Source organism: Citrus clementina, unplaced genomic scaffold (genome assembly GCF_000493195.1).
Source record: "Citrus clementina cultivar Clemenules unplaced genomic scaffold, Citrus_clementina_v1.0 scaffold_8, whole genome shotgun sequence".
Taxonomy (NCBI): Eukaryota; Viridiplantae; Streptophyta; class Magnoliopsida; order Sapindales; family Rutaceae; genus Citrus; species Citrus x clementina.
Window position 1 is genome coordinate 22,989,888 of NW_006262022.1, and position 27,333 is coordinate 23,017,220.

A 27,333-nucleotide genomic window follows, 5' to 3' on the forward strand; every position below is an offset into this window, starting at 1 on the left:
TCTGTTTCTTGTGTTTTTGCTTTTGGAAGCTTTCTGGACCAAATAATTATGAGACTGCTGGGAAAAAAAGGGGAAAAAATAAAACAAAAATAAAGGGGAATTGGAATATCACTAGGTGAAGTTAACCAAGGAAAATTCCAAACCTCATCCACATTTATAAGAATTTCAATTAATGATTTTATTCTTTGGTCCAGATGTTTGGTTATATAACTTTTAGTTTCTTTGACCAAAAGGGTCCACTTATCAAAAGATTATTATATGATTAAGCGAAAATTATAAAAGACAATTTAATTTGGTGATCTCGGTCGGCGCATATAGGTAGTGACATTTTTTTTTTAATATTGTTTATACAGGACTGTAGGTATTAAAATTAATATTTACAAATAGATTCTACAATTGGAATCTTCTTCGTGGCATGTATTCCTCTGAAGCGCTGCCCAAATTCTTCAAACTCTCTCAAATATTCGAGGGCTGTCCACTCTACTCACATTTCGTGAGGAATAGACTGGCTCTACTCAATTATTTGATAATTGAGGAAGGATTGTAAATAAGCCCCATAAATACTTTTATGAAGGCTCGAACCCTTGCACTCATTATTCTAAGTGCAAGAATTCTCCTACTGGACCAAAGACCCATTGGTCACATAGGTAGCGACATTAATTGGCCTTAACTGAAAATTCTTTTTCTCTTTTTGTGAGAAGGCTCCTGTTGCAATATTTTATTAATGTGTGATAAAAAAAAGTTGCTTTACTAAGTATGTATGTACTCCTATAATTATCGATAAATTATACACGCATTGTTTTAAATTCGTGTGTGTTCAAAACGAATCTGAATGTTGAATTTTATATATAATATGTGTTGTTGTGGGTGCCTCCGCAAAACCGCATGGATCATTCTTACAAAATATTTAAATTAGGTCTGAGAATTCAATTCTAAGAGGAAATAGGACACGCAAATTCATCACTTAAATTGTTGATTTATTCTAAATTCGTTAAAGTAAAAAGGCACAATTCGCATCGGATTAAGTGGTGTGATGCCTATAAATTGATCACAAATATTGAGATGATAATATATATATTTACATCACGCAACATTTTTATAAAAAAAAAATTATTATATGAGAATTTTTTTAATATTCAAACATTGATTCAAGTGTCGAAGTACTTTTTTGTAAGTATACGATCAAACATTTTAGACCAAGACGATTGTAGATCGGGAGAGAGTGACCGATGATTCAAAGCTAAACTTCCGTTAACGATTGAGCTCCTTCAATCATCTTTTCAAAATTACAAGTTCCAACTTTTTTTTTTCTTTCTTTTAAAGACGTACCAACTTGTTCTTAGTGACCATAAAAGATACAAAAAATATACATATACACCATCAACTACAAATAATATATAAGAACAGAATCAATTGAATGAGTTCCAAACCATGTGACCATATGAAGGAAAAATTTTGAGAAGAAAAAAAATGAAAATGATGGCTAACATGTTGGGATTAATCATATCCTTATGCATTTAGCATAAATACGACAAAGAAACATATTTGTTTGTTTTCTCTCCTTTTCCAGACATGAAATCATATTCTAACATTTCGCGACGTTGAAAGAATGGTGTATGCTTGGTTTCCCTTTTAAACAATTTTACAGGAGCTCTGAAACTGTTCATCAACATGCCGCACAAAATCTGTTGTTTATTCTTACCCCACTAATAAGTGCTTTAATAACTAATTTATATTTTATGGAGATGAGAATCTCTATTGTCTAAATTGGATTTTGATGAAGACTGGTGCAGCAGTGCATGCTCTTTGAGTCTAAATTGAGTGTCATTTGAATTTTTGAGCTGGTGTTTCAATCGGTGAAAGTCTATATCATGGGCCACATTGAAGTCCATTAGTCTTTATATGTCTCCTTACCTAGAAACCCATTAGCCCAATCTTGTCTTTCCAATCTTGTGATAAAATATTAGTTCACATGCAATGAGGCAAGGGGCTCCGGTTTCCAACCAAACCTAGATAAGATGCCGATGTCCATTTGCAACAACTCCAATAGCATCTACTCCAATATTTCGGTTATGGACTCACCGTTACTATGTATATACACTAACAAATTCATCTTCTTTTTAATCCCATGCGACAACAATCTTCAAAGTTTCCTTTGATTCAGTCAAAATCAATTTGCTATTCACATATCCAAATGACCAAAAAGTTCTCACTTAGCTCTAATTGTAAATCACTCAGAGCCATTCTTCAACTCTCGCTACTAGCCATCACTTTAAGATGTGGCAATGCAGCAAGAATTTTCACTGAGGATGACGACACTGACACTCCAACTCCCCCACCTGTCCCACCACCGGAAGCACATCCCCCATTGTCATTCTTCATTCATGACATCCTTGGTGGATCAGCTCCCTCAGAGAGAGTTGTAGCTGGGATCACAGCCAGCACTCAAATCAACGGTCTGCCTTTCTCGAAACCCAATAATCGGGTCTTCCCAATCAAAGGCGGGGTCCCTCTTGTCACTGCTAACAATGGCATCAATATTAACAATGGGTTTGTAAACAACAACAACCTCCCATTCCTGGGTGGCCCAAATGGTGCAACGGTCAGTACAGTTATTAGCAACAATGGTAACAACAATCTTGTCACCAATGGCAACGCACTCCTATTTGTCACTGCTGGCCTGCTCCCACAGGGAGCTGCATTGCAAAACCCGATCTTTGGGGCAATAACAGTTATTGATGATGAATTAACTGAAGGGCATGAGCTAGGAGCTTCTGTTATTGGCAAAGCACAGGGGTTTTAGTTAGCTAGCTCACTGGATGGCAGTAGCCAAACCATGGCATTTTCTGCTATTTTTGGTGATCATGAAGAGGATACGATCAGTTTCTTTGGAGTGCACCGCACGGCTTCACATGAATCAGGGATAGCTGTGGTTGGTGGAACTGGCAAGTATGAGAATGCAGAAGGGTATGCCACCATTGAGACGCTTCACCTCACCAATCAACACACTACTGATGGTGTTGAAGCAGTTCTTGAGTTTACTGTCTATCTCACTTAATAATAACTATTTCTTGTCTTGTAATTTGCTTGGAAGTTTATCTATTTTAACTTTCACATTTTGCAATAGTCTCTTTGTTTGAATCAAAACTCTTTTATCAAAGATTGTTGAATTATCTTCAGGTTCATGCTATAGTTATATGCAACTGTTTTTATTATTATTATTATTATTATTATTTGGGATGAGTATACAACAGTTCTTCTTTACAAGAAGAGACACAATTTTAGTGGTCAAATTTTACATATTTCTGATATATGCGTTCGGTGTGACAGGCAACTGATCTTTCTCTTGAAAAATATCTTCCAATTCCTTTCTTGCCCTTTTCTTCATCTTGGCTTCCAATTCGAGGCTTTTCTGCATTCACAATTTGGAGGTTACAGAACCGTTGATGATAGGCTATATCTGTAAAAGTAACATAAATTTGATCAACATAATTACTAAAGTTGGGAGAAAGAAAAGAGGCGCCAATAATAATTTGATCACCTTGAACTTCATAATGTTTAATTCGATAGTCTAAAATGGTTTTCATGATCCATGTTAGGTGAAGCTCCTTCTGCAGTCTTTCTTCAGGAGAGAGCTCAATATGAGCTTCAATCCTCTCCAATTAAAATATTGGAAACTGACATTGAAGTATGCAACGACAACATCCAAACATTATCAGCCTGCTGAAGGCACATAAAAGTTTTTCTAATATTAGTTCCAAGGCATGCGAGTGATTAACTTAAACTCCTAAATTCTTGCTTAGGTTCAAGAAAGAACACAGTGGAATTAAACACTTTCTGCATTGAGACGAGATAAATGAACTTGTGAACAAGGTTTGGCATGTGGTATCTTATTTACATTGAGCTACAGCATCGTTTAATCTAGTTCCAGAGAAAGAAAATTCTATCTGGACTGTTCTTCTAAATTTAATCATATCAGGGAATTCATATAACATGGGAAAAATTTTGCATTTGATATCGAAACAAGGAACAAAATAGATAGTATTAAATTTCTAACACAAAGTTAATAACATGCATAAAACGACCTCCTCTAAATCAAAACACATCAGTAACTAGTAAGTAAGAAACACAGTGAGCTGCAGCAGAGTCTCAACTCCATCAATGTTATGCTGATTGGTAGCTGGAAAGGTCTTAACAGTGGCATAACCCTTAGCATTGACATACTTACCAGTGCCACCAATGATTGCAAGCTGAGACTCTGAAACAGCGGTTCTGTGGACTCCAAAGAAGCTGATGCTATCAGCATAACCACCACTCTCAAACATGGCTGTAAAAGCCATGGTCTGGCTTGTCCCATCTTCAGAACTTGCCACATAAAACCCTTGTACCTTACCAACCAGACCGGACCCTAGCTCATGATCTTCAGTTAGTTCATCATCAATCACAGTCAATGTCCCAAACATTAGCTTCTGAAAGGTACTTCCAGCAGGAACTTGACCTCCATTCAGGACTGGTATATTGGCAAACCCACCATTGGGAAAGTTGTTTCCATTGTTTTGGGCTACACCAGCTGTGGTTCCACTAAGGCCGGTAAGGAAAGGAACATTGTTATTGTTAACAAGTCCATTGTTGTTGTTGTTGAGAGGAACACCATTGTTTAGTGGGAGGTTTGCACCGTTGGGTTTGGCAAAGGCAACTTGACCAGTGACTGCTGGGTTGGCAGCAATCCCAGTGACAGCTCTAGCCGAGGGGTTTGAGCCACCAAGTATGTCATGCATGAAGAAAATTAACGGATGGTGGGTGTATGCATTGGTCACAGCAGCAGCACTGGTGGCTGCAGACGGGCCAGCAGGTGTTACAACTGAACCGGGTGTCACCGGTGCAGTGGTGGGAACAGGTGTTTCATCCTCATCAAGGATTCGCGCAGAGGAAGTGCAGGTTAGTGCAAGAGATAATAGCAGTAGGAAGAACAGAGGCTTCAATGGAGCACAGAGTGACTTGCGGTTTGTCATGATGCTGTGAGATTCTATAAGATTATGCGAAGATTTTGAGGCTTCTTCTGGAACGGTGACGACAAGTTTAGATAGTTTGTTTGTGTATACATACAGTGAACAGCAGGCGTGGAGTTGGAGTGTAAGATGGAGTTGATGAAATGGAGTAGGTGGGTGCGATTCACTGTATTGGTGTGTTGGTTAGAACTTATAAGCTGAAATAAACAGGCCTGGTCTTTGAGATATGTTTTATAATAGGACAGCAAAGCATATATCAAAATGGTAATTGGAAAATATAGGACTTGGATACCGGATCAGAAGTTGTATCCTCGTTTGGTCCCATATCACAGCCTTGAGTCCATATGACTATAGGAGTGGGACTAAGAAAATTTGCTGGTGCTTTTTAACTCCTATTTATTTTCCCATCAAATTGACCAATACATATTTTTAACTCAAAGATTAACAAATAATACAAGATTCAATTCAAAGCTAGAAATTCAACTTCCCTGAACAATATTAAGTCAAGGATTACATGGAGTTGAACCCTGTTAATTTCAAGTACTCTTCAGTCTCCATGAATGATGGCTTCTTAGAAGGCAAACTATTAATCCCATGAGTTGATTGTAGCCTCTATGCCTGAGCACCAATGAATCACCGATTCAACATCCCATTTCCCTCTTCTGGAACAAATCAATCACCACGCAAGTTCCCATACCCAAATAGGTCCACAGCAAATCTACTACATTCATGACACTACTTATGGCCATTGAATAATCCCTCATATCTCTGATTTCCACCTGGGCAGAGAAGTCCAACCAGTACATCCAATCGAAGATCATAGTTCTATAAAGAGAAGCTGCAGTGTCATTATTGTTTTCTCTCTCTATGATCCTTAATGGGTAGAGATAAGTTCACTCACAAGCCCACCTGCATTTCCATCACCAATGCAAGCATCTGTAACTAGACCTTCCCAAGCCTTTAAATCAAATCTCATCTTTCTCTTCTCCATTTCTTCCAGAACAAAACAAGCATCATCAACCTTTCCACCCTTCAAAAGTCCCACAAGCAAACAAGAAAATGTTTCTAAACGAGGACAATGCCGACTTGTCAGCATTGCGTTCAAAACCTTCAAACTGCCCTCAAAATCCTCAACTCTAAGAAACCCATCAACCATCGTCCTATATGTGGCAGCATTCGGCTTACAACCTCCAATCTGCATCTCCGTCAAAACCTTATAAGCCCCAGCTGCTCTATCCTCCTTGCAAAGATAATTAATCAATATATTATAAGTCACAACATCAGGCTTATACTGCCGTTTCTTCATCTCACTAAGTAATGATTTGGCCTCCTCAATCTTCCCTCTCTTTCCAAGATCACTCATCAAAACACCAAAATTAACAAGCTGTGGTTTGCACCCTCGATACGCCATATCAAACATCATCTTTTTAGCTTCATTATACTCACCTTTAAAGCACAAACCTTCCATCAACAATGCATATGTCACAGCATTCGGATATGTACCTTTCTTAATCATATCCTCAAATAAGCCCTTGGCTTTCTCCATTTCACCTTTCCTACACAAAAACCCAACAAGACTGTTATAAGTGACAACGGTAGGTGGAACTTCTCTCTCAAGCATTTCGTCAAACACTCTAGACGCTTCTTCCCACTCCCCCTTCTTTAGCCGCCCTTTGATCATTACATTAAAAGAAATCAAATTTGGACGAAATCCCATTTTATAAGCATCATCAAACATTCTTTTTGCATCATCAACCCTATCATTATCAACAAGAATATCGAGTAATGAATTGAAAGACTGCAACGTACGGACACAATCAAAAGAAGTCATTCTATTGAAAACTTCAATGGCCTTATCAACCAAATGGGCTTTTCCATAATGCTGAATCAAAGAAATGAAAAGGGTTTCTTTGCAACGAATATTAAAATCTTGAATGTACCCTAGAACCGTTTCAACGGCGTCAAAATCGCGGGCACGAGCTAGCTTGTAAATTAGGGAAGCGTATGAAGGGTAAGAATGCTTAGAGCCCATTTGGTGGTGCCGGTGAAAGAGTGACAATGCCTCATCTGGGTCGCGTATTTCTTTCAAATCATTCACAAATGGTATGGGCTCTTTTGTCTTTCGGATTGTTTTATGATTCTGAGGGTTTTGCTTTCTTCTGGGTTTTGTGCTGGGTTTGGGTTTGGGTTTTTTGGGAGTGAAAGTGTGTTTTTGTTGAGAGGGTATGTAATTGATACATTGCCGTTGGTGAAGGAGCACCAATTTCGTTTGATTGATGACTTTTGATCTAGAATGAATCATCGACATTGCAGCAGAAATTGTTTATTTCTTTGGTTCTTTCTCGTCAAAACTAAATAACACGAAAAAAAACTAAACTGAACCGAAATAATGGCATCATGCATGTGGCAACACCCGCCAACCCCAAGCAAAATTACCAATATCAACGTAATCATTAAACTGATTGAGTTCGGATCAGCTGATTCTTTTACTCGTTTATGACTTAATTTGCTGGTAAGCCCACCTAGGTGTCTATACTAAAAGGACTAAATTTCCGATTAGATGTTTATTATACTTGAAAATCCAAGTGCTCCTTGCACCACAAGCTGAGGAGATACATGTTATTAGTGTCATACATAATGAAAGTAGAGGAGATACATGTTACTAGTGTCACACATAATGAAACTAGTAGATAACGAGTGTGTAAATGTACAAGCCATCGAAGGACTAAATTTTTAAATTTATTAATGATGATGGGTCTACGAAGCTTGTATCAGAATTTGATTATGGTAGAATGCAGCATCAAAAACACAGGTTTTTTATGTTGCATATAACTTCAATGGCACTTTCCTTGCCTCCTAATTTACAGGAAAACTGTTTATGTTTCATGTGTATTGCATAAATTAGTTGGTTGCTTGCATATTAAGCACACAAGTACTGCTGCTTATAATTGATTTGGAAAAAAAAAAGCTTTCTATAGAGAGGCAGCAATTCTTGCAAAAGGCAATTTTATAAGAGAACCATAGAACAATTCAGTTTTATATCCAACAGAAAAACTTAAAAAACTACAAAAGAAAACTTAAAACGGGCACCACACCTAACAACATCCACTACTACGAACAAGAACCCTAAACACTTCTTTGTTTTTTCCTTTTAATTTCTCTTATTGAAACAGATAGAGAGAAAATGCAAGGGTGCTGGCTGCTGCTTCGCTTAGTTCGGCGGTGGGAAGAAAATAGCCTCATTGGCCCTCTTTGATCGGAACTGCTTTTCTACATCGGAAGGAACATTGAAAGCTGCCTCCAACACTGAAGGAGATAATGACTTCCACGTTCCAATGCTGCCAGCCAAGTGTGTGAATATAGGACTGCAATTGTACAAACACAGATTAGCTACAATGTTTTTCTTGGCACATTAGCACAAATGAGAATGCAAATTTTACTTACTTGGGAGTGGTGATGATTGAGAACCAAGCCAAGCCATCAGGGTCAGCAATCTTAGAAACAACATAGAACCTTGGAACTATGAACAGATTACCAGCCTTTACAGTTGTTTCCAAGACTCTTTTGCCATCAGGACCAACAATTTGGGCACGGCCGCTGCCCCGAACAATGTAAGTCACTTGCAGGGCTGAATCACAAGAGAAACCAGGAGAACACATGGCTTTGCCATCCAACCTAACAAGATCAGCACCACATCCAACCTCACCAACAAGAGGAAGGTTCTTAGTATTCAAAAGCACAACCCTTCCACCATTCTTAATGTCGACATCTAGTGGAGCTTCCTCACAATTAAAGGCCATACCATCGCGGTGTTCCTTCTTTGGCTCAGGCAGCTTGGCATTAGCATCGAGTTTGACAATTCCCTTTCCAGTTTGATTCCCAACAAGGGTTTTGACAGTATTCACATCCAAGTCCCATGCTCGACTGACAAACTCAGTTGAGAAGCCAGTGAAGATGCCATTGGCACCAGTCAAAAAGAAGTTAGTGAATTCACCAGCTTTGTGGCCTTTTGAGGTATCACCCAAGAACAAAACTACCAGTTCAGTGTCCTCCTTGTTGTACCACCAAGTAACAACACCAAAGGGAAGAGCAATGCCATCACCCTTCTTGATTGCCACAACCTTCTCTTCCTTCTCAGGAAGGACAATTCCAGCCACACCACTTCCTGAAGAGAGACAACATCAAATAAAAGCTAATTACAATTAAAGATCAACAACGAAACCATGGAGACAAGTTCAGTGGTACCACAATTCTAACAAGTTCTCTAAGTAAAAACTGATCTCCTTTTAATTGACCCAGGATTTGTTGATTAAACTTGACCAAACGAAACAAAAGATAATTTTTTTAATTTTTTACTGGATTAACCAAATTTCCTTTTCTTGAGGAAAATTTCAATACACGCAGCATGACATAAAGTCTCGTAAAAAGGTCACCTTTATACATATGAAAACAAACACAACAAAAAAAGATCACAAAAATCTGCAGGGTAAGCGATCAAAAATCAAAACAAGTATCAATATCGAAAAACACTCGTACATCAACTCTACTTTCATGAAACAGTCCCATCAAGAACACAAAACAACAAACAAAAGTAACCAAACAAAACCCAGATGGCTATTCTAAAACTGATTAAAAACCAAATTAAAAAAAAAAAAAAGTATACCTTGAAGGACATAAGCGACTCTAGCGGAATCACAGTAATGAGGGAGAGCAAAGCCATTCTTTTCAAGAGCAAGCTTAGCAGCACCTATGTTACCCTGACGCAACATGGGCAACTCATTGGGGCACCAAGCATGATAGGAACCTCCATTGCCACCATAAACTTGCTTTGCCAACTTTGGTGTCAAATCAATCTCCATATTTTTCTTTCGCTAAAGAAATACTAACAAACAAGAAGAAGATTATATATTGTTTTTCTTCTTTTTTGGTTTCAATGCAAAACAGAGGTGACTGATGTGGGTTTAAATAGGAGTTACTGAGTGAAAAGATAAGCACGAGCAACAGAAAAATATTACGGAGGATTAAAGAGAATCAAGTGCAGTACAATTTGGATTGCAAAGGAATTATGTTTAATTTCGGATTACTTTGAATTTGTTATATATCTGAATTTAAATGTTATTATTATTAGGAAATGAGACGTGTTAGCAGCAAACTGGAAATTGTACCTTGGACCAATAGGATATAAAAGGAAGAATCATATTACTCGTTGTGTTTGGATTTTTATTGCCTTAAAAATAGCGAATTTATCTTTAACTAGATTTGCATAATGAGTAAAAGCATTTATGCTGCGTGCTGCATAAACAACATGAAATGCGTTGTGGGGTTGTCACAATGAAAATGCGTTGTGGGTTGTCATAATTTTAGATGGTATCTTTTTTATCTCCCTTCTTTATCTGGATGAACTTGGCAAATGGCAATGGCATAATGAATGTGTATTGTTTCATGTCATTTCTTAAGTCAACTTAATAATAAATGAAATTTTAGAAAACGGGACTTCGCAGGAATCACGAGATACATCTCGCCGACTGATTTCGGTTGGAATAGGGCAGAGGCTAGTAGTACAAAATGAAAGCACTTATTTCTTTTGTGGCTGCTGGGATTCGAGCCCAGGTCTCTACGGCCACAACGTAGAATTCTAACCACTAAACTACAGCCACATAGTTGCAAATATATCGAGACGTTACCTTAAGAGGTAGGATTGAATGATTCATGAGATCGTTTCAGCCTGCATTATACATCCACTAAAATACGATAACCAATCACTTTTTTTTTTTTTTTTTTGATGAAACCATACAATAAACAATCACTTGAATCGTTTATTTTATTATTATCAAATATAAGTTCCAATAAAAAGAGTACATCAAGTAACCTACAATCTCCATATACAAAGTTGATGGAGTAAATTTAGGTCTCTATTACTGTAAGATTTTTAATCCTACCTCATTATTGAAGAGGGAAGAGGTAAAAAGATCCTTTCCTGATCCAATCTCTTCGGAACTTTTCAAGATCTTCTGTCATGTATCTTTTAGTGGTAGTGTATAGGTAAAATTTAACTTCTTTTATTTTTTTATTTATTAACTACCAATCAGCAATTGAGTTATTTACTCAGGACATAATCAAACCATGAGAAAATATTGATCCATTGAAGAGAGAAATTCTCTTTCACAAATATGAATACAGTGTAATACATACCTCTCAAAAATTAATGAGAATAAAATTTTGAGTTGTTGCATAATAATAAGATTGATTTATATTAGTCTAAAATGGACTCGTGGTTGGCGGCTATCAACAAAGCGAATAGACGAGACGTGGTGAGGAAGCATAGTCGTATCAATCTAGCATTTAAGAAAAAATTAACAATAAAAAAAAAATATTTACAGTCTCCTCTTTCGTATGACAAAACAAGCAGAAACAAAGACATCAGAATGGGTAAATGTATTGCACGTCTTTAAAATCCCTTGTACGAAACTAAATGAAAAATGAAATGGGAAAAAGAAATTTTTTTGGTGACTCTGGTTAACCTATAATTAGCCTACAGAAAAATTGAGGGGCCATTATATCTCCTCAACTCTTTCCCAGTTGAAGCCATTTCCTATAATGCGTTCGGATGTAAAAAGATTAAATTGGATCCGAGCTCTCGTCCAAAATCTCCAAAATGCATCATGCGTGAAACCAATGCTCTCCCTCTATCGCCTGAAAAATTAGAGGCAGTGCCCACAGCAATCATAATGCCCGAACTTTTGTATTAAGGTTCTCCTCCTCTGGGACTTGAACCTTTCATAAGACTAGATGCTCCATTATGCATATTTTCCATAGGATGTTCAGAAGGTCGGAGCTTCTCAGACACTTTCTTGAAGAAGCTCCTTGTGTACAGGGCCCCAAAAACAATAACCTGAACAATGTGGAAAAATAGTGTTATTGAGTTTCAAATCGAGATTTGGTGAATGAGACTGATTCTGAGGCTTACAGATCCGATGCACTGTTCCCAGCTAAGGGGGTGCCGAAACCACACACATGACAGCACAATGCTCACCAACTTGAATGATATAGAGAACACAAGAAGAAACCCATAATTAGAAGAATAGCTTTGAGAAGCAAATGAGAGGATATTGATTTTGTTGTGGAAGCATATACTAACCTGTCTTGTGGTCATAATGGTGGCAAACGTGAGGGCACCAAATGTACGAATTGTGTAAGAAATGAAGAACTGACTGGTGGTTGCTACCTGCAAGGAATAATTCCTACATTATTCACTAACTCAGGGCATGTCTTTGTCCCCAAGTCAGAGATGAGAGAAGGGCAGGAAGCTAAAATTTAGCAATAGTTATGCAGGGCGAATGAATAGGGATAAGAAAACGGAAAAGTCACTGAGGCAAGTAAAAAATATATAATCAGTAGTATATCATGAAGCTATGATGATAAAACATAAATCACTTACAGTAGAAAGCAATGCAACGTCAAAGAAGCAATCAAGGTGATGATAAACAAAATCTATTGCCAGAAATAGATGTCCTTCTAGTATAAGGCCTAAACCAAAAAGAAGTCAAATACAGTCAGTAACGAACAACTAATACACAACAAAGCTCAAATGTAAATAAAGAAATACCCCATGATATTTCTCAGGCAGAAAGAAACACAAACAAAGAAAGTAGACAGAAGGGCAATCACTCGGAGTAACAACATACTCCGAACAACAATTAGCCATATGTAAACCACAATGGATTTTCAAGTCTCAAGATTGAGACTTACCACTCAAGCTAAGAACACAAGAACACAATGTTGTGTAGAATATCTGATTGTGTATTTCCATATCATAGCCTTTAAATAGCTTATCTTGGAATGTACTAGTGAAGCCGTCAAACCTGTTAAGAAATACAAAGGATTTAAGTGTGAGGAGTAGAACAGAAGGACAAATTTCTCTACAAACACATTTAAACATGAACTTGCTGCAGAATGAAATCGTGATTAGCATTTAACAGCCAATGGCAAACAAATTATCACTAAAACATGTGAACATTTTTAGAAAGGAGGAATGATTTCAAGTTCATACCCTAGATAGCCAACCATCAAGGAAACACCCCAAACAGTGTTTTCCCTCCCTTTGCTGTATGGACTGAGATCTGCTCCTGACTACAATCAGAAACAACACAGAAACAGTTGAACTTTTCTCAGAATCCAGAACAATCAAATTTCAATTATCGTACATAACAGATAACAACATCAATCAAACGATTCATGAATCAAGAACAATAGAATCCATTCAACAAGGTAGACAAACAAGCATTATTTCAAAGACAGAAATTCCAACCCCTCATCAACTGTGAACAGTATCTTTCAAGAAGAAGAAGAAGAAGCCTTGTCTAAAACATACATGAAGACAACCACACTGAGAATTGTAGGAGTATAAAATCACCAAAAGTAGTGAAATCTAACAAACTATCAGAGAAGGACCACAAACCATTACCGGAAATAGAATAAATATTGAACAACCGAGGGTCACAAGCAAAGCCAAAAAATAGTCATAGCCTTTGTATCTCTTTTGCATGATGAGAGTGCCCCAAATCTGTTTAAACAAAACAAGAATTATGTTAGCATTCATCTGATAACAGAAAAAGAAAGTAATAAACTTAACTTATTTTAGAACAAGGATCGAAATCAAAGAGAGCATCTATCAATAGAGAGCAATACTACATTTGTAAAATGAAATAATCCATGTATAGGAAAGTTTGGAACCAACTTTAATAAAAAATGGATTATAAAGACCTCAAAAAGAGTGATTTAGAAAAGCCTTCATCTTGTTAACTTCAAATATAGAAAGACATTTCTCAGACAATTCTTTAACGAGGGTAAATAAAAAATAGATGGCTATTAGAAAAAGCAAATAGCAGGCATGCCCGAACGTGAGCATGTAGCTCAGTACCAATGAGGAGCCGCAGTTTTGCCTGAGGAAGAACAGCAATAATTTTACAAATAGGATATTAAACAATGAAGGTTGAAAAATACAATATAAGACTACTAAAAACAGTTGAAACACAAGAACAAAATTTCCATGCAAAAATTTTGAAGTGGCTGCATTAATTGACTATCCCAAATAAACATGCATACTCAACTCACCATAACAGGTATCATTTTAGCACATTTTGCAAGCGTCTGAACTGGAAAGCTAACATACTTCAAGGCCTGGACAAGCGTATTGGTCAATTGAAGTTTCATCTACAACATATTTCATTTAAACTTCCATCTAAAAGACACAGCAAGCAGATAATATTGAAGAACAGACATTCTATATAGAGTGGCAGTGGAGTGTGACCGGAAGTGCAAAGGCCGCCTGTGCGGGGACACGTGGGGGCGAGCTTGAGCTGAGGGCGCGAGTGAAGGGGGTGGTGGTGTTTGCAGAGTTCAACGGAGTGTCGTTTACGCCGGCGACTTCTCCTCGTTCTCTTTTTTGCGGGGTTGAGCTAATAGAATCTGGCCACGTCAGCTGGTGCTTTTGCGTGGGTGGGGGCGCATGATTGTGTTTAATGAATGATCAGGCGTTTCGCGCGTTTGACACAAACGAATCTGGACCGTCTAGTTTAGGTCACGACCTTTTTTTTTTTGATGATGTTGACGACTCCACTTACCGCGCGAAACGATCCTGCTTTGACGTGGGCCACATGGCAGGAGGAGGATTAAGAACTTTCGTTTTATGTTACAAACCAAATAAATAAAGAGCAAAGACAAAAGCTACTTTCATAATCAAAGGGTTTTGACGACGCTATGCTTTCGCTTACCATCTCACGACCATTTATAATGAAAATTACCCCCCGGCATAATTAATAAATTGAATTAACCGTAAGCTAGTTAAAGTTATTAATTAATTGCATTGAAGTGTTCGTGGTAATTTTGTTACGGTTTTGATTAATATAAAATAATAATAATAATAATAATTTAATATTATTAATTTGTGGTTAGTTGTTATATTATGTATTATCACTTAGGCTTGAAGTGCTCTATAATTTCTGTGAAATAAAAACTGTAAGTATAAAGTATGAAATAAATGTTGAAAGTATATAATAAATATGAATTTTAAATAATAATTTTGATAAAAATAGTATAATATTATACAAATTTGTATCATGTGTTAGCTTCGAAACCTTTTTACTAAAGAATTAGGGCCTTAGACAAAGAAAGAAGTCAAACATATAAAAAATTTTGGATAATGAAATCCAAATCCAAAACTAGAGGTTGGCTTTTAAGCTCCACATGGCCCATAACATGCAAAATTATGGAGGCAAAAATACCAACCGAACAAATAATAACATAATTTCTGATACATCAGGAGAGCTACTAGACAGATTTTCTCAGTTTTCAATCCATGGACTCCACTATTTTACCCCAGTCCTTGTTGCATCATTTCATCATCAAGTCAAGGTACGGTTCCTGCACGTCAACTTATTCAAACCGAATTTTTTCTGACATTAACTTGCTGGTTGTGCTGTGTTTCAGGTTTCATAGAATTTTCATGCCTGCTAAGAGTCCAGAACTGGGGCTATACAGGCAGAGATGGCAAAGTACTTCTTGTTGGTCAGTTGGGTTGTCTGGACTTGGAGCTGGAAACGTGTCTGATGATAGTTTCTTGAAGGGAAATGAAAATGGATCGTTGTTGGGAGACTTTGATGAGTCTGTTTCAGCACCATTCGGGACAGTGGATGCTGAAATTACGCTGGAGACTATTGATTTCTTCGTTAGTGATGCTGAAGGTGATCCTGATTGCCCAACTGAAGGATTCTCCTCGATTGAGCAGGCACTCAACACATTGCGCCAAGGAAAGGTTTGCATCCACTTTGATTGAAATTTCTTAATTACAAGAATGTTATTTTAGTGATCTATGTGTATGAGTATGTTATGCTTCTGCTACTAGTCTAATTCCATTGCATTGGTTGATGAATTTGGACCGAGTAATCTATGCATTGGATTGTGATTATTTTGTGAAAGTTATGTAGAAGAAATAGGCATCAATGATTAGTTAAATGATAACTATCAGTGCAAAATTTTTGTAGTTTGTGATTGTTGTGGAGGATGAAAATGGAGATGTTGAAGGAAACCTCGTCATGGCTGCATCTCTTACAAGTCCTCGGCATGTGGCTTTTATGGTTAAGCATGGTTCAGGAATTGTTTCTGTAGGCATGAAAGAAGAGGATCTTCAAAGATTGAATCTACCATTGATGTCACCTGAAGCTGAAAATGAAGACTCTTGTGGCCCAACTTTCACAATCACAGTGGTAAACATAGTCTTGCAATAAAACACCATCGGTTTTATCCCCTGCGTAAATGTTATTTGAGCTTTACTTCAAGTGGATAATTTAAGGTAAATGGATAATTGAAGGTTATTGTAGTAAATACGTATTTCTGCCCTTTTAGGATGCAAAATTTGGCACAACTACTGGGGTATCGGCTTCAGATAGGGCAAAGACTGTTCTTGCTCTTTCATCTCCAGATTCTAAGCCAGAAAACTTCAGGAGGCCAGGGCATGTGTTTCCCCTCAAGTATCGAAATGGTGGGGTTTTAAGGAGGGCTAGTCACACTGAGGCTTCTGTGGATTTGCTAGTGTTAGCTGGCTTGAATCCAGTATCTGTTCTATCAGCTGTTGTTGATCCAGAGGATGGTTCCATGTCCTCATTGCCTAGTTTAAGGAAGTTGGCATTGGAGCACAGCATCCCAATTGTGTCAATAACAGATTTGATCAGGTGATTTGTAGAAGGAATTACTTCGAATTAATGCTGCTGCCTAAACTATGTTTTGCACATGTTGACTAAATACTAATGATGTTTTATATCCGGGCTGCAGATATCGACGAAAGAGAGAAACCATTGTTGAAAGAACTGCCATTTCTCGTTTGCCAACTAAATGGGGTCTCTTTCAAGCTTACTGCTATCGCTCAAAGCTAGACGGAACAGATCATGTTGCTGTTGTGAAGGTAAAGTTTTTTTGTACAAGAAGAAACATTTCATTCGCTTAGTAACTTGCACTAGGTTTAAAGCTTCTGTTATATGTCCTGCAAACGGCAGGGAAACATGGGAAATGGACAAGATGTTCTTGTAAGAGTTCATTCAGAATGTTTAACAGGAGATATATTTGGGTCAGCTCGGTGTGATTGTGGAAATCAATTGGATTTGGCAATGCAAATAATAGAAAAAGCAGGCAAAGGAGTTGTTGTTTACCTTCGAGGTCACGAAGGTAGAGGGATTGGCCTAGGTCACAAACTCCGGGCCTATAATTTACAGGATCAAGGTCATGACACAGTTCAGGCTAACATTGAGCTTGGCTTAGCTGTTGATGCACGCGAATATGGCATTGGTGCCCAGGTCAGAAGCCCTCAATTACGCTACCTGCAGATATAGTCATAATTGATGAGCATAATTTGTAACTTCTTAAACTTGTACGCCAGCAGATTTTAAGAGACTTGGGGGTTCGAACCATGCGGCTGATGACAAACAACCCGGCCAAGTTCATTGGTCTGAAGGGATACGGCCTGGCAGTCATTGGGAGAGTTCCTATCTTAACTCCCATTACAGAGGAAAACCAGAGGTACTTAGAAACAAAACGTACCAAGATGGGTCATATTTATGGCTCTGATTGACAAGGACCGTTGTTTGGATCAACTGTAAATAACATAGAATCACAAGAGGGAGAGCAAAAGGACTCATGATCCGTGGTCATTATAAAGCCACAAGGCTGCTAAAATTGTACCTTTATAGACTTGAGGAGTCGAGATTTTAAGTTCTTTGATTTTGTTGATTGTTTCAACTCATTGTTTTGAAACAAGCAATTCATTTGAAGGGTTCATACAAAAGGTAAAGGACCAAACATTTGTGTTTAAAATTGTTTTACCAAAATCTTCACATTTTTTGTTCGAGAAGGGCATCGATAATGGATATCTTTGATGTATATGTGATGGGAGACAAAAGAATCTTGATCAGTTGTCAAATGGGTTAATTTCGGATTACTCCTTCTGAATTGATTGTCTTTAAATCACCTTCTTACATTTGAAAATCTCAACTTACTCTTTACTTTTATTAAAAAGATAAATGTAATTTATCAACCCATCCTAGGGATAGCAATGGTATGCGAAAACTTGTTCAAACCCGTCAGCCAAAATCCACCCGCTGCGGGTAATTTTGCAGGCTAGAGGGGGGGAGGGGGGGGGTTTGATATTAGAAATAGAAACTTGCACTACTTTGTGGGTGGATTTGGTATTAATTAAATATTCAATAAATACTCGCATGAATATTCGCTAAACCCACAACTTTTTTCCCAAATATTTTAAATGTAAATAATTAAATCTAAAAATATATAAATAAAATAAATATAAAGTACAAACATGTCACATGTGATGTGTGCAAGTTGCAACTCATAACCTAACTTAAAGGAAACCCAAACTGTTTCATTTTTATCTGTGAGCAACAGTCACAAACTCTAGCCTTCCAAAGTATTTCCTTTTCACCCATGAGCAGCAGCCGCACACCCATTTCCCTTTGACTTGCGAGCAGTAGCCGCACACACTCATTTCCCTTTCACTCGTGAGCCGCAGCCGCATACCCATTAGTTTTTCATAGCATTTGTGGTTATTTTTTTTATAAATTTATATATTTCATACTTAAATTTAAAAATTTGTGTTGGATTGATGTTTAAATTTTAATTTTCTATTTATAGTGATTAAATTTAGAATTGAGTATGTTATGTGTAATTTTAGCTTATTAATATAAATTTACATGTTGAACATTTGTGGTTTTAAATATGAGAACCTGCAAAAAAATATGTCGGGTACCATTGCGGGTTTGGTAATTGTCAAAACTCACAGTAGGTGGATCTTCTTAAAAAATTAAAACCTGCAACGGGTCCTGTTTGGTAATTTAAATTTTGTGCAGGTGCGAGTTTGATAATAGTAAAACCGCTGCGGGTGGTGTCAATTGCCATATCTAACCAACCCCATTTTTTTCTTATGTTTTGAATAAAAATGAAAATAATTTAAAAGATTTTTTAAAATTATAAGGTGATTTAAAAATAATTAATTTATGAGGAAAATAATTTAAAATTTTTAAATGGACGAACGTTTTTATATTGGATGTACGCGACCGATGCAGCCAAATATTCTATAGGTAAGAAATGATATCATGATTCATGATTGACAAAGTTTTCAACTTCAAATTCAAATGAAAGCTAACTAAACTTGACATTATTATTGATAAAATTCTATAACAAACTAGCGGAAAATAGAATTAGGCTCAACTACGCGTGTCACGTTCGAATTTTATCTTCACAATAGCTAATATTTTTATTGATAATTTAACTTTTTTCTGAAAAAAAAAAATTAATATCACTTATAAATTGGGTTCAAAACTATGAATATCTTGTCCTTTCAAAAAAAAAAAAAAAAACTATGAATATCTTGGAGTTATCAACCGCTCCGGCCCATTTTCCCGACCCGTCTCATAAGTAAGCCTCGAATTGTAAATTCGCAATCAAATGCCCCTCTCTTTTTTATAAACCCTAGTTTCCTCTTCACAAAGACCAAGTCCCAGAGCCGGCTCCTCTACTGCCCACTTACAGGTATCTCTCTCGCCTACTCTGCTATCATTAATATTGTGCTTTCGTTTACATACAAATAGCTCCTGAAAATGATTTATGCTTGTGTTGTGGTTTAAGGTAAGTTCTCATCATCGCCGGCGAACAATGGCTCCTCCAAAAGGTAGTTAATATGTCCATTTCTCTTCTTTTTTTTTCCTGCTTTAATAGCTTAAAGAATACTTTTGCTTCTATTATTACAGCTCCTGGGATTGTTCATTCTGGTTCTGATGTGGCCCTCCACTTGTTTGCCGCTGAAAACAGACCAAAAGTGAACAATTAGCTACCTTAGTTCTGTGCCGATTAGGCTCTTTAGGACCATAAACAAATTACTTGGTCGTGAATTGTTTCTTTTTTACTGCCCTTTTTAGTGTTCTGCCCTTGTACAATTTATATATGTTTTAAATTAGAGATGGTATCCTCCATTGAGGATACAGCTGTCTGTGGAACGTGGTCTGTGTCGTAGGTAGAGGTGAATGTAGTTTGTAAGTGGAACAATAGATGAGTTTCTCCTCCTTTTGTCAGTTCTAGGGATGAGTAATGTGGGACATACCTTGACACTATCTGCCTCCTGATGGCCTCTTGGATCTCTTCTCATTGTGGCAAGGCATCTTGGTAGTGGTTTGGTGTAATGTGTGTTAAAGAGCTCTTGTTTGATTCTGGCTCATGACATGCAAGTCTCTTTCTACTTTAGATGAATTATAGTTGCAAATTGGAGACTTAGTTCATTGGATATGGACTTAGGTGATGACTTTTGTTTTATCGGTATCACTGGTTATTTTTATTTGTACTTTACATGATGAGTTTTTATTATATGGTGGATGGTTTGATGAAACATTTGGTGCATTTATTTTGAAATTTTTTCCTAGAAATGAAATTATTGTATTATTTCAATGGAACCCAGCTATTCTTTATACCGATATGAGGTTGGCGTGTATGCAGGTGAGACAAAAAAGGCTGATCCAAAGGTTCAGGCCTTGAAGACTGCGAAAGCAGTGAAGTCTGGCCGTACCTTTAAGAAGGCCAAGAAGATCCGGACTTCAGTTACATTTCACCGTCCAAAGACATTAAAGAAGGACCGGAATCCCAAGTACCCTCGCATCAGCGCTCCACCTAGGAATAAGCTTGACCATTATCAGATTCTCAAGTACCCACTCACCACTGAATCAGCAATGAAGAAAATTGAAGACAACAATACTCTGGTTTTCATTGTTGACATACGGGCTGATAAGAAAAAGATAAAGGATGCAGTTAAGAAGATGTATGATATCCAGGCTAAGAAAGTGAATACCTTGATCAGGTGAGCCTTTCACATTTGCTTCGCTGCTATCATTCTTTACAATGAACTCTTTGTTGTTTGTGGCTTTTATGATTCACTAATTGGATACATGAGGTTTACTAAATTGTTTCCTTTAGTGCATTGAAAAACTATAGTTTCTCGGCTTTTTGTGATTGGCTTGTGAGACTTGCAGCTTCTAATAGGCATTTAGTATGGGGTCAGATACAAATGGTACTAAATGGTTTCTTTATCCAATTCCTGTTGGCAATTCCAGGAATCATGTGACCTTGTGTCAAGTGAAATGGATGTACATGAATGCATTTAACATGCGTCCAAAATTGTTCAGAGCCTTTTTTTACTATTAGTAAATCTTAAATGACAAGAGCCTAATGCTTGGAGTAGGGCAGTTATGTGTGTGAGGTTGCGGTCTAGTGCATTTTAGGTCTAGTGCATTTTAGGACGGACATGTTCATTTTTCTAAATTGATCATTGTCCTATATATTATGGTTATCTCTTCTGATTTATGGATATTAGTTTAGTATGGAAAATCTAAATGACGACTTACATGTTGCTTTTATTTACAAGTATCTATAAAATATCAATGACTTTCACATGGCCGTCCAAACAACATAGTGCCCTAAGGCATTTGTTGTGTACCATTGGGTCTGAATCGTCATGACAAACATACATTTTTTCAGTGAGGCTTGTGTTGCTCTCTTGTTTTTTCTTATTATTTCTTAAAGCTCACTATTAGTCATTTTTAATTTAATTCTTTTGGTGCAGGCCCGATGGTACAAAGAAGGCTTATGTCAGGTTGACACCAGACTCTGATGCTTTGGACGTAGCAAACAAGATTGGAATCATTTAAACAATTGATCTTTCATTCACATTTTTGTGTATTTTTTAATCCAAAAAGTTAGTTATGTTAAGACCTCAAACAAAGATTTCCAAATTTGTTCCTGTTAACTGTTTATGAATTTTATCCCCTGCATTAACAAATTGGTGGGTGCATGAAATAATGCACTGGTCTGATAATGCTATTAATTTTTTTCTTTATTTTTTTTGCGCCAAGAAACAAAAGATTAGATGAGATATTTATAAGCATTGGTGGGACTACAACTCCGCAAAAAAGGACGACAAGTTTCATACTACAGTGGATGATAAGTCTCATTCATTCAGAGAATTACGCAGACCAAAAATAGTCTAAAACCCCAAAACAATGCAGTCAACTAAGAATACCGGGGTTTCTATTCGTGGTTGAAAAGTTTTACGGTTTTGTATTTATGGCGGGAAAGCGATACGGTTTAGTGCGGTTTTCCGCTTGTCATTCGGTATTACTGCAACAAAGCTCAAATTTGCTCAAATTTATTTTATGTATAAATGTAAATAAGCATAAGTAATATTTGCGTAACTTAGAAATTAAGTATTGGTATCAAATTTTTAAAATTATATTTATTTAATTTTCGGTAATTATCTCTCGACCATATGTTTTTTCTAATTTTTAAAAAAAATACATAAATTTTTTTTTTCAGCGTTTCACCTGAAGTTAATATTTTTTTTCACTGGTCTACTCTTGTTATAATACTGTTAAAACTTTTGCTGACATCAGAAGGGTAAAATTCTCATTTCACAACGAAATTGTTTGAAGATAGAAGTAGATAGGTGCAAAATAATATAACTTTAAGTGAAGTTCAGCAAAAAAATAAAAAATAAAATAAAAATTGTGTATTTTAAAAAAAATGTGAAAAAAAGTGGTCGGTAGATAACTACTTTTTTACATTTGAGAGTAAAAAAGTCATTTACATAATATTCAGTTAGTTCTCTTAACAGTTTGAAAACAGAAGTAGACATGTGCAAAATAATATAACCTTAGATGAAGTTCAGCAAAAAAAAATTAAGAATTGTGTATTTTTAAAAATTTACAAAAAAAATAAGTTATCGGTAGATAATTGTCCTTTAATTTTCCCCAATATATTTTAAAAATGAAATTCAATGTAATATAAGAAAAATATAGGCTGGCTTGGAGAATAAAAGACTGTATCTTAGTAAAGGGGAGTAAAAATTTGGAGAGGACGATGTATGGTGATGTTGGTTTGATATGATTGATACAGTTGGTGGCAACCCAATCAATGTCATAATTCTAATAGTTGTTGTGAAAAAAAAAAAATTATGTGTTTTCTGATTAAAAAAAAAAAGGGGGTAACATGCTGTTTATAAGGATAACAGAGGTTAATGAGCTTCTTTTTTTTTTTTTTTTTTTGGGTGATTAGTGTTATTGCAAGTAACCAAATGATTGATAAGGACAAGGAAGAGTAAAGTTGTTTAATCGTGTTATGAATCACATGATTCTAAGTATGGGGTGTGTTTCTGTCAAAAACTAGGGAGGGTTGCGAGAGTTTATGGTTGATGCGGAGTTTTTTAATTCAAGAAACAGAAATTTTGACGATTGATAAGAGCAAGCATGAAGCACTTGTTCAATACATACCGCAAAATGATGTGAATAGGCTGAGAAAGTTATATATTGACATGAATGTAAAGTTTTATATTCGAAAAATAATTTTTTATTCATAATAACATAATTTAGTAGATTTTAGAAATGAAGTTCAATATAATATAAGATAGATTTGGGTTGGCTTGGAGAATAAATCTCAACAAGCGTATGTTAAAAAAATATATATTAAAAAAAGCACAAAATAAATGAAAAGAGAGAGTAAAAATTTGGAGAAAATTGTTGGCGTGATATGATTATTCGTTTGTGGCAGCCTTATTATTGTGATATTTCTTACGATTCTTGTGAAAGAAATAAATTTTCATGTGTTTTCTAATTAGGAAAAAAACACACACACACCGTTCACAAAGAAAACAAAGATATGATTTTAATGTGGGATTTTTTTTCTTTTTTTTCCTTTTTCAAAGAAAATGAGCGCGTTCACCACATCGATAAAAATACAAATTCTTATATTAATAAAAGAAAGTACTCGATGCTCGCAGGTCAACTCCGCAAGTTAACATAGATGGGATGAACATATGGTCACTAGAGGTTTCTCTTGGTAACCTATTAACTATTTGCTCATTTTAATAATATAGGAGAATAAATCTCTATAAAGAATGTTAGGAGTGATAGAGATTAAAAAATAAATATTAAAGAATGTAAACTTGATTTTTACCTTCCAAGTTACATTTATTTAATTTCCTCCAATATATTAATTTTTATGTATTAGTTGAAATTGTGAGGACTTTCTTCATAATAACATAATTTAATAGATTTTAGAAATGACGTTCAATATAATATATGATAGATGTGGGTTGGCTTGAAGAATGAATCTCGACAAAATATGTTAGGAGTAATGGAGATAAAAAAATATTTAAAAAAGCACAAAATAAATCAAAGAGAGAGCAAAAATTTGGAGGAAAAGATGGATAACAAAATTTGGTGCCATAACTCTTACGATTCTTGTGACAGAAATATATTTTCATGTGTTTCTAATGTGAGATGCTGATTGTCCCACATCGGTAAAGTATAAACGTTTTGCGCTTAATAAAATAAAGTATTTGAGCCCACAGCAACAAACTCGCAGGATAATGTGGTTGGGCCGAACACCATCGTTCGGGCCCAGGAAAGTCCCCGGGCCATGTTATGCTGAGAAGCATCCTTGGTAACAAGAGAGCCATGATTCGGAAATTCTTCTCGCACTCGTGCGAGCGGCTGAGACGCGTGTGGAGCCGCCGAGTTTCCTCATGGTATTTGGCCGATTACACAGTTATCCACATGCTTTAATAAAGCAACTGAACGGGGCTTACAATCCTGCGGGTGACCTTTTGTTTTTACAAACTGAACGAACACTCGAAGACTAAGGATCTTATTAAATAGAATTTATAGGAGTAGAGGTTATACTAATAAAATTTTTAAATAAAAAGTTATTGGGTGTTTGGTTATTAATTAAAAAAATATTTTTGAACCAGTAAATTATTTAGTTGTGTAAAATTAAATGTATTTTTGTGTAATTAAATTACCAAAAATAATATGTATTCATAATTATATAACATGTAACAAAGTGCATTCAAGTTATCAATTAATAAGAAAAAATTAGTTCAATCACTTCTTTAATTTTTAAAATTAAAAATTATATCATTGATAAATACTCTCTCAAGTGTTGGGTATGCGTAGGGATTGCAAAATTAAAGTGTTTGTTATTTAAAAAAAAAAGAGAGAGAGAGAGAAAGTGAAGTGGCGGCAATAATATGTTTATATGGCGGCAAAAATTTTCGTTGGGTAGGTTTTATACAAAAATTATTATGTAATTAATAAAATATGTTAAGGATATTTTTGATAATATATATATTTTTAGAAAAGCTCTCTAACTTTTACTCTAAAAAACTTAAATTTTGGGCTTTTCTTAGTAGAGGTAAATTAGCTTATTTAAGTTAAAAAAACTCTACTAAAAAAATAACTAAACACCATAAAAAATTTTAAAAGTGCTTATGGAATTAAATAAATATTTATGTCTCTTAAATAAACCATAACAAACAGACTCTAAGACTCGTATTGAGGTGGTGAGAAACTGAAATCATAGTGGGCAACCTAATTAAACACACCCCCACATTCACTGTTGGGAAAGAATGTTCGATTGATGGTTCTAATCCGGGGGCTATGAAACTGTAGAGACGGCTCATTGGCGTTCTGTCCTCGTTTACGAACCGCCTTTGATCCAGGTTCCCATGGAAGATTACACCATTAATTGAGCACCATATTTGCTTTAGTATCTTGTGGTAGCTACCGAAGAGGCAGATTATGCTAAAAGCGGCTGTAAGGGATATCGCCAATGGCTTGCTGAGTTTGAACCGATTAAACAGCTTTCGTTGCATATATTAAAAATGCTCATGTCTGTTTCTGATAACTTTTATGGACGTCTAGGAATATCGGAATCTAGATAGGAGACCGGGGAAATTAATATTATAAAGTCGCAACAAGTGAGGATTAAGGACACGTAACTTGGAGATATTATTCATATTACCTAAGTCAAAGGTCATCTGCCGGAAGTGATGTTAATATTCCAATATTTAAAATTATTGCCATTTATTTACTTTTCAACCATTTTGTTACTTAATGTAGATGATACCCGAAGTCCGGCTCAGGCACTTGAAGAAATGATGTGAACACAAGTTTTGCTGAAATTATTAAGTGGACACATAAGCATAATACTGCAATTTTGAAGCTTTCTCTATTCTATTCTGAAAGGGAAGGTCATTGTATGTAGTGGACACTATCTGAGCTATTTGCGTACATGTATCCCAAAAAAATAAAAGAAAAAAACTTGCGTTCTTAAATTCTCCGGTGTATGTATACCTATATTGCCAGTATCATCTGAGAAAATTGAAAAATTGCTTAAATATTTTCAACTTGCATGTCAAAAATGTATCGAGTGGCGAAGGGTAATTACTCAAAATATACATTTTTTTGTTGTGTTGCTCTGGGGTTTCTGCAGAAGTACAAGCTTGTACGTTTTCTTTGTGCTATATTAAACACACAGAGCATACAAACAAAAAAAACATCTGAATCGTAATCTATGAAGCGAATAATAAAAAATATTAGTATATCAGCTAGCCTATCCAAGCTGAAGATTTACCAAAATCACACGTAACATCAGCTGAGTATTTCTTGGCATATAAGCAACGGCATACATGCTCCAGCCCAGCTAAATCCACCCAGATACACAGTGGTTTATGACCAAACTTTTTGGCCATTGTATGGAGACCGAAGACTGGGTAACATCAGCATCAGCTATACCCACCGCTCCAAAAATGTCTTCTCATTTGGACTAATTTCTTTTCTTTGTTTAGTCTCCTCGTTTTATCTTCTTGATGATCAACCTTATCCCGGCGCATTGTTTGGCCTAGTACAGAGTACCTATACCCATCTTGACATTACCCTGCTAAAGCATCAGGAACTGAAAGAAAACTGTTTTAACCAACAAACTTGAACAGGAACAGACCTAACAATTCAAGAGACCAGGTTACTATTCTAAGTTCCACGCCCTGTAAATTGACTATTATGTTCATATGTTATGTCCTTTCTGACCACAACCCAGAGGTTGAGTATCCAAATCAAGGATGAAGAAATTTTGAGGCCCTATCTGCTTCGTTCAAGAACTTTGCCATTTTACACCAGCTGTTCAATAAGAATGGACTGCAATAGGAGCTGAATATGCAACAGCAATACAAAAGCATTTGATTGGCTCGGTGAACTTTCTCTCTTCCCCCGCCACAGCACAAAAAATGGTGTTTTGTTTCCTCATCAGTATTGTACTCTGTACTCCCTACTAAATACAGGGAAGTGTTGACATTCAGTGAAGATAATTTCATCATTAGTCCGTTGTTTCTAGGAAAAATGCCAAAGATTTGTCACATCATATTGCAGATCTTGTGAATCTGTTTAAA

General features: G+C 36.1%; 6 protein-coding genes, 1 non-coding gene and 1 pseudogene across 9 annotated transcripts; 3 read left to right on the plus strand and 5 right to left on the minus strand.

The window, feature by feature from the left end:
* The first annotated feature begins 2,148 nt into the window (after positions 1-2,148).
* Positions 2,149-3,058, plus strand: LOC18035404 (annotated as a pseudogene).
* A 235-nt stretch (positions 3,059-3,293) lies between these two features.
* On the minus strand, positions 3,294-5,710 carry LOC112095881 (dirigent protein 25-like). 2 transcript variants are annotated; one of them, XM_024178502.1, is made up of 2 exons: positions 4,229-5,710; positions 3,294-3,407 (listed from the first exon to the last, which is right to left on the minus strand). In XM_024178502.1, exons 1-2 carry the CDS (start codon positions 5,010-5,012, stop codon positions 3,385-3,387), a joined length of 807 nt encoding a protein of 268 aa, XP_024034270.1. In that variant the 5' UTR covers positions 5,013-5,710; the 3' UTR covers positions 3,294-3,384. The 2 variants fall into 2 exon arrangements, with proteins under 2 accessions (XP_024034270.1, XP_024034268.1); XM_024178500.1 differs by lacking the exon at positions 3,294-3,407 and having other exon boundaries at positions 4,113-5,710.
* A 1-nt stretch (position 5,711) lies between these two features.
* On the minus strand, positions 5,712-7,396 carry LOC18034601 (pentatricopeptide repeat-containing protein At1g07740, mitochondrial). Its single transcript, XM_024178498.1, has one exon. It carries the CDS (start codon positions 7,315-7,317, stop codon positions 5,884-5,886), a length of 1,434 nt encoding a protein of 477 aa, XP_024034266.1. The 5' UTR covers positions 7,318-7,396; the 3' UTR covers positions 5,712-5,883.
* Positions 7,397-7,998: 602 nt separating this feature from the next.
* LOC18034374 (12S seed storage globulin 1) lies at positions 7,999-10,162 on the minus strand. The gene is made up of 3 exons (XM_006424677.2): positions 9,673-10,162; positions 8,454-9,174; positions 7,999-8,374 (listed from the first exon to the last, which is right to left on the minus strand). Exons 1-3 carry the CDS (start codon positions 9,866-9,868, stop codon positions 8,221-8,223), a joined length of 1,071 nt encoding a protein of 356 aa, XP_006424740.1. The 5' UTR covers positions 9,869-10,162; the 3' UTR covers positions 7,999-8,220.
* A 432-nt stretch (positions 10,163-10,594) lies between these two features.
* On the minus strand, positions 10,595-10,666 carry TRNAH-GUG. Its single transcript has one exon. It is a non-coding gene; the product is annotated as a tRNA-His (tRNA).
* Positions 10,667-11,248: 582 nt separating this feature from the next.
* LOC18035071 (UDP-galactose/UDP-glucose transporter 5) lies at positions 11,249-14,275 on the minus strand. Its single transcript, XM_006424678.2, has 8 exons — positions 14,124-14,275; positions 13,474-13,572; positions 13,060-13,139; positions 12,759-12,871; positions 12,448-12,536; positions 12,148-12,234; positions 11,977-12,045; positions 11,249-11,901 (listed from the first exon to the last, which is right to left on the minus strand). The coding sequence occupies exons 1-8, from the start codon at positions 14,220-14,222 to the stop codon at positions 11,755-11,757; spliced, it is 783 nt and encodes a 260-aa protein (XP_006424741.2). The 5' UTR covers positions 14,223-14,275; the 3' UTR covers positions 11,249-11,754.
* Positions 14,276-15,366: 1,091 nt separating this feature from the next.
* On the plus strand, positions 15,367-17,724 carry LOC18035176 (monofunctional riboflavin biosynthesis protein RIBA 3, chloroplastic). Its single transcript, XM_024179931.1, is given in 8 exon segments — positions 15,367-15,422; positions 15,498-15,826; positions 15,829-15,911; positions 16,052-16,273; positions 16,413-16,738; positions 16,839-16,968; positions 17,060-17,356; positions 17,443-17,724. Coding segments are annotated over 8 exon segments (1,632 nt in total). The 3' UTR covers positions 17,632-17,724.
* Positions 17,725-19,491: 1,767 nt separating this feature from the next.
* LOC18033801 (60S ribosomal protein L23A) lies at positions 19,492-21,933 on the plus strand. Of its 2 annotated transcripts, none has more exons than XM_006424680.2 (4): positions 19,492-19,601; positions 19,698-19,740; positions 20,559-20,916; positions 21,679-21,933. In XM_006424680.2, exons 2-4 carry the CDS (start codon positions 19,725-19,727, stop codon positions 21,761-21,763), a joined length of 459 nt encoding a protein of 152 aa, XP_006424743.1. In that variant the 5' UTR covers positions 19,492-19,601; positions 19,698-19,724; the 3' UTR covers positions 21,764-21,933. The 2 variants fall into 2 exon arrangements, with proteins under 2 accessions (XP_006424743.1, XP_024035378.1); XM_024179610.1 differs by having other exon boundaries at positions 19,703-19,740; positions 21,679-21,874.
* Positions 21,934-27,333: the final 5,400 nt, after the last annotated feature.

What these genes read in the sequence shown, in the direction of transcription:
- LOC18034374 (XM_006424677.2), bottom strand. Translation starts at nt 9,868, where the DNA reads ATGGAGATTGATTTGACACCAAAGTTGGCAAAGCAAGTTTATGGTGGC. An exon ending in AGTCGCTTATGTCCTTCAAG is followed by an intron (nt 9,175 to 9,672) that starts GTATACTTTTTT and finishes GTCTCTCTTCAG; the next exon opens with GAAGTGGTGTGGCTGGAATT. An exon ending in TCAATCATCACCACTCCCAA is followed by an intron (nt 8,375 to 8,453) that starts GTAAGTAAAATT and finishes GTACAATTGCAG; the next exon opens with TCCTATATTCACACACTTGG.
- LOC18033801 (XM_006424680.2), top strand. An exon ending in AAAGTGAATACCTTGATCAG is followed by an intron (nt 20,917 to 21,678) that starts GTGAGCCTTTCA and finishes CTTTTGGTGCAG; the next exon opens with GCCCGATGGTACAAAGAAGG.
- LOC112095881 (XM_024178500.1), bottom strand. Translation starts at nt 5,012, where the DNA reads ATGACAAACCGCAAGTCACTCTGTGCTCCATTGAAGCCTCTGTTCTTC.
- LOC18035071 (XM_006424678.2), bottom strand. Translation starts at nt 14,222, where the DNA reads ATGAAACTTCAATTGACCAATACGCTTGTCCAGGCCTTGAAGTATGTT. An exon ending in CCATTATGACCACAAGACAG is followed by an intron (nt 12,046 to 12,147) that starts GTTAGTATATGC and finishes ATATCATTCAAG; the next exon opens with TTGGTGAGCATTGTGCTGTC. An exon ending in GGGAACAGTGCATCGGATCT is followed by an intron (nt 11,902 to 11,976) that starts GTAAGCCTCAGA and finishes CACATTGTTCAG; the next exon opens with GTTATTGTTTTTGGGGCCCT.
- LOC18034601 (XM_024178498.1), bottom strand. Translation starts at nt 7,317, where the DNA reads ATGTCGATGATTCATTCTAGATCAAAAGTCATCAATCAAACGAAATTG.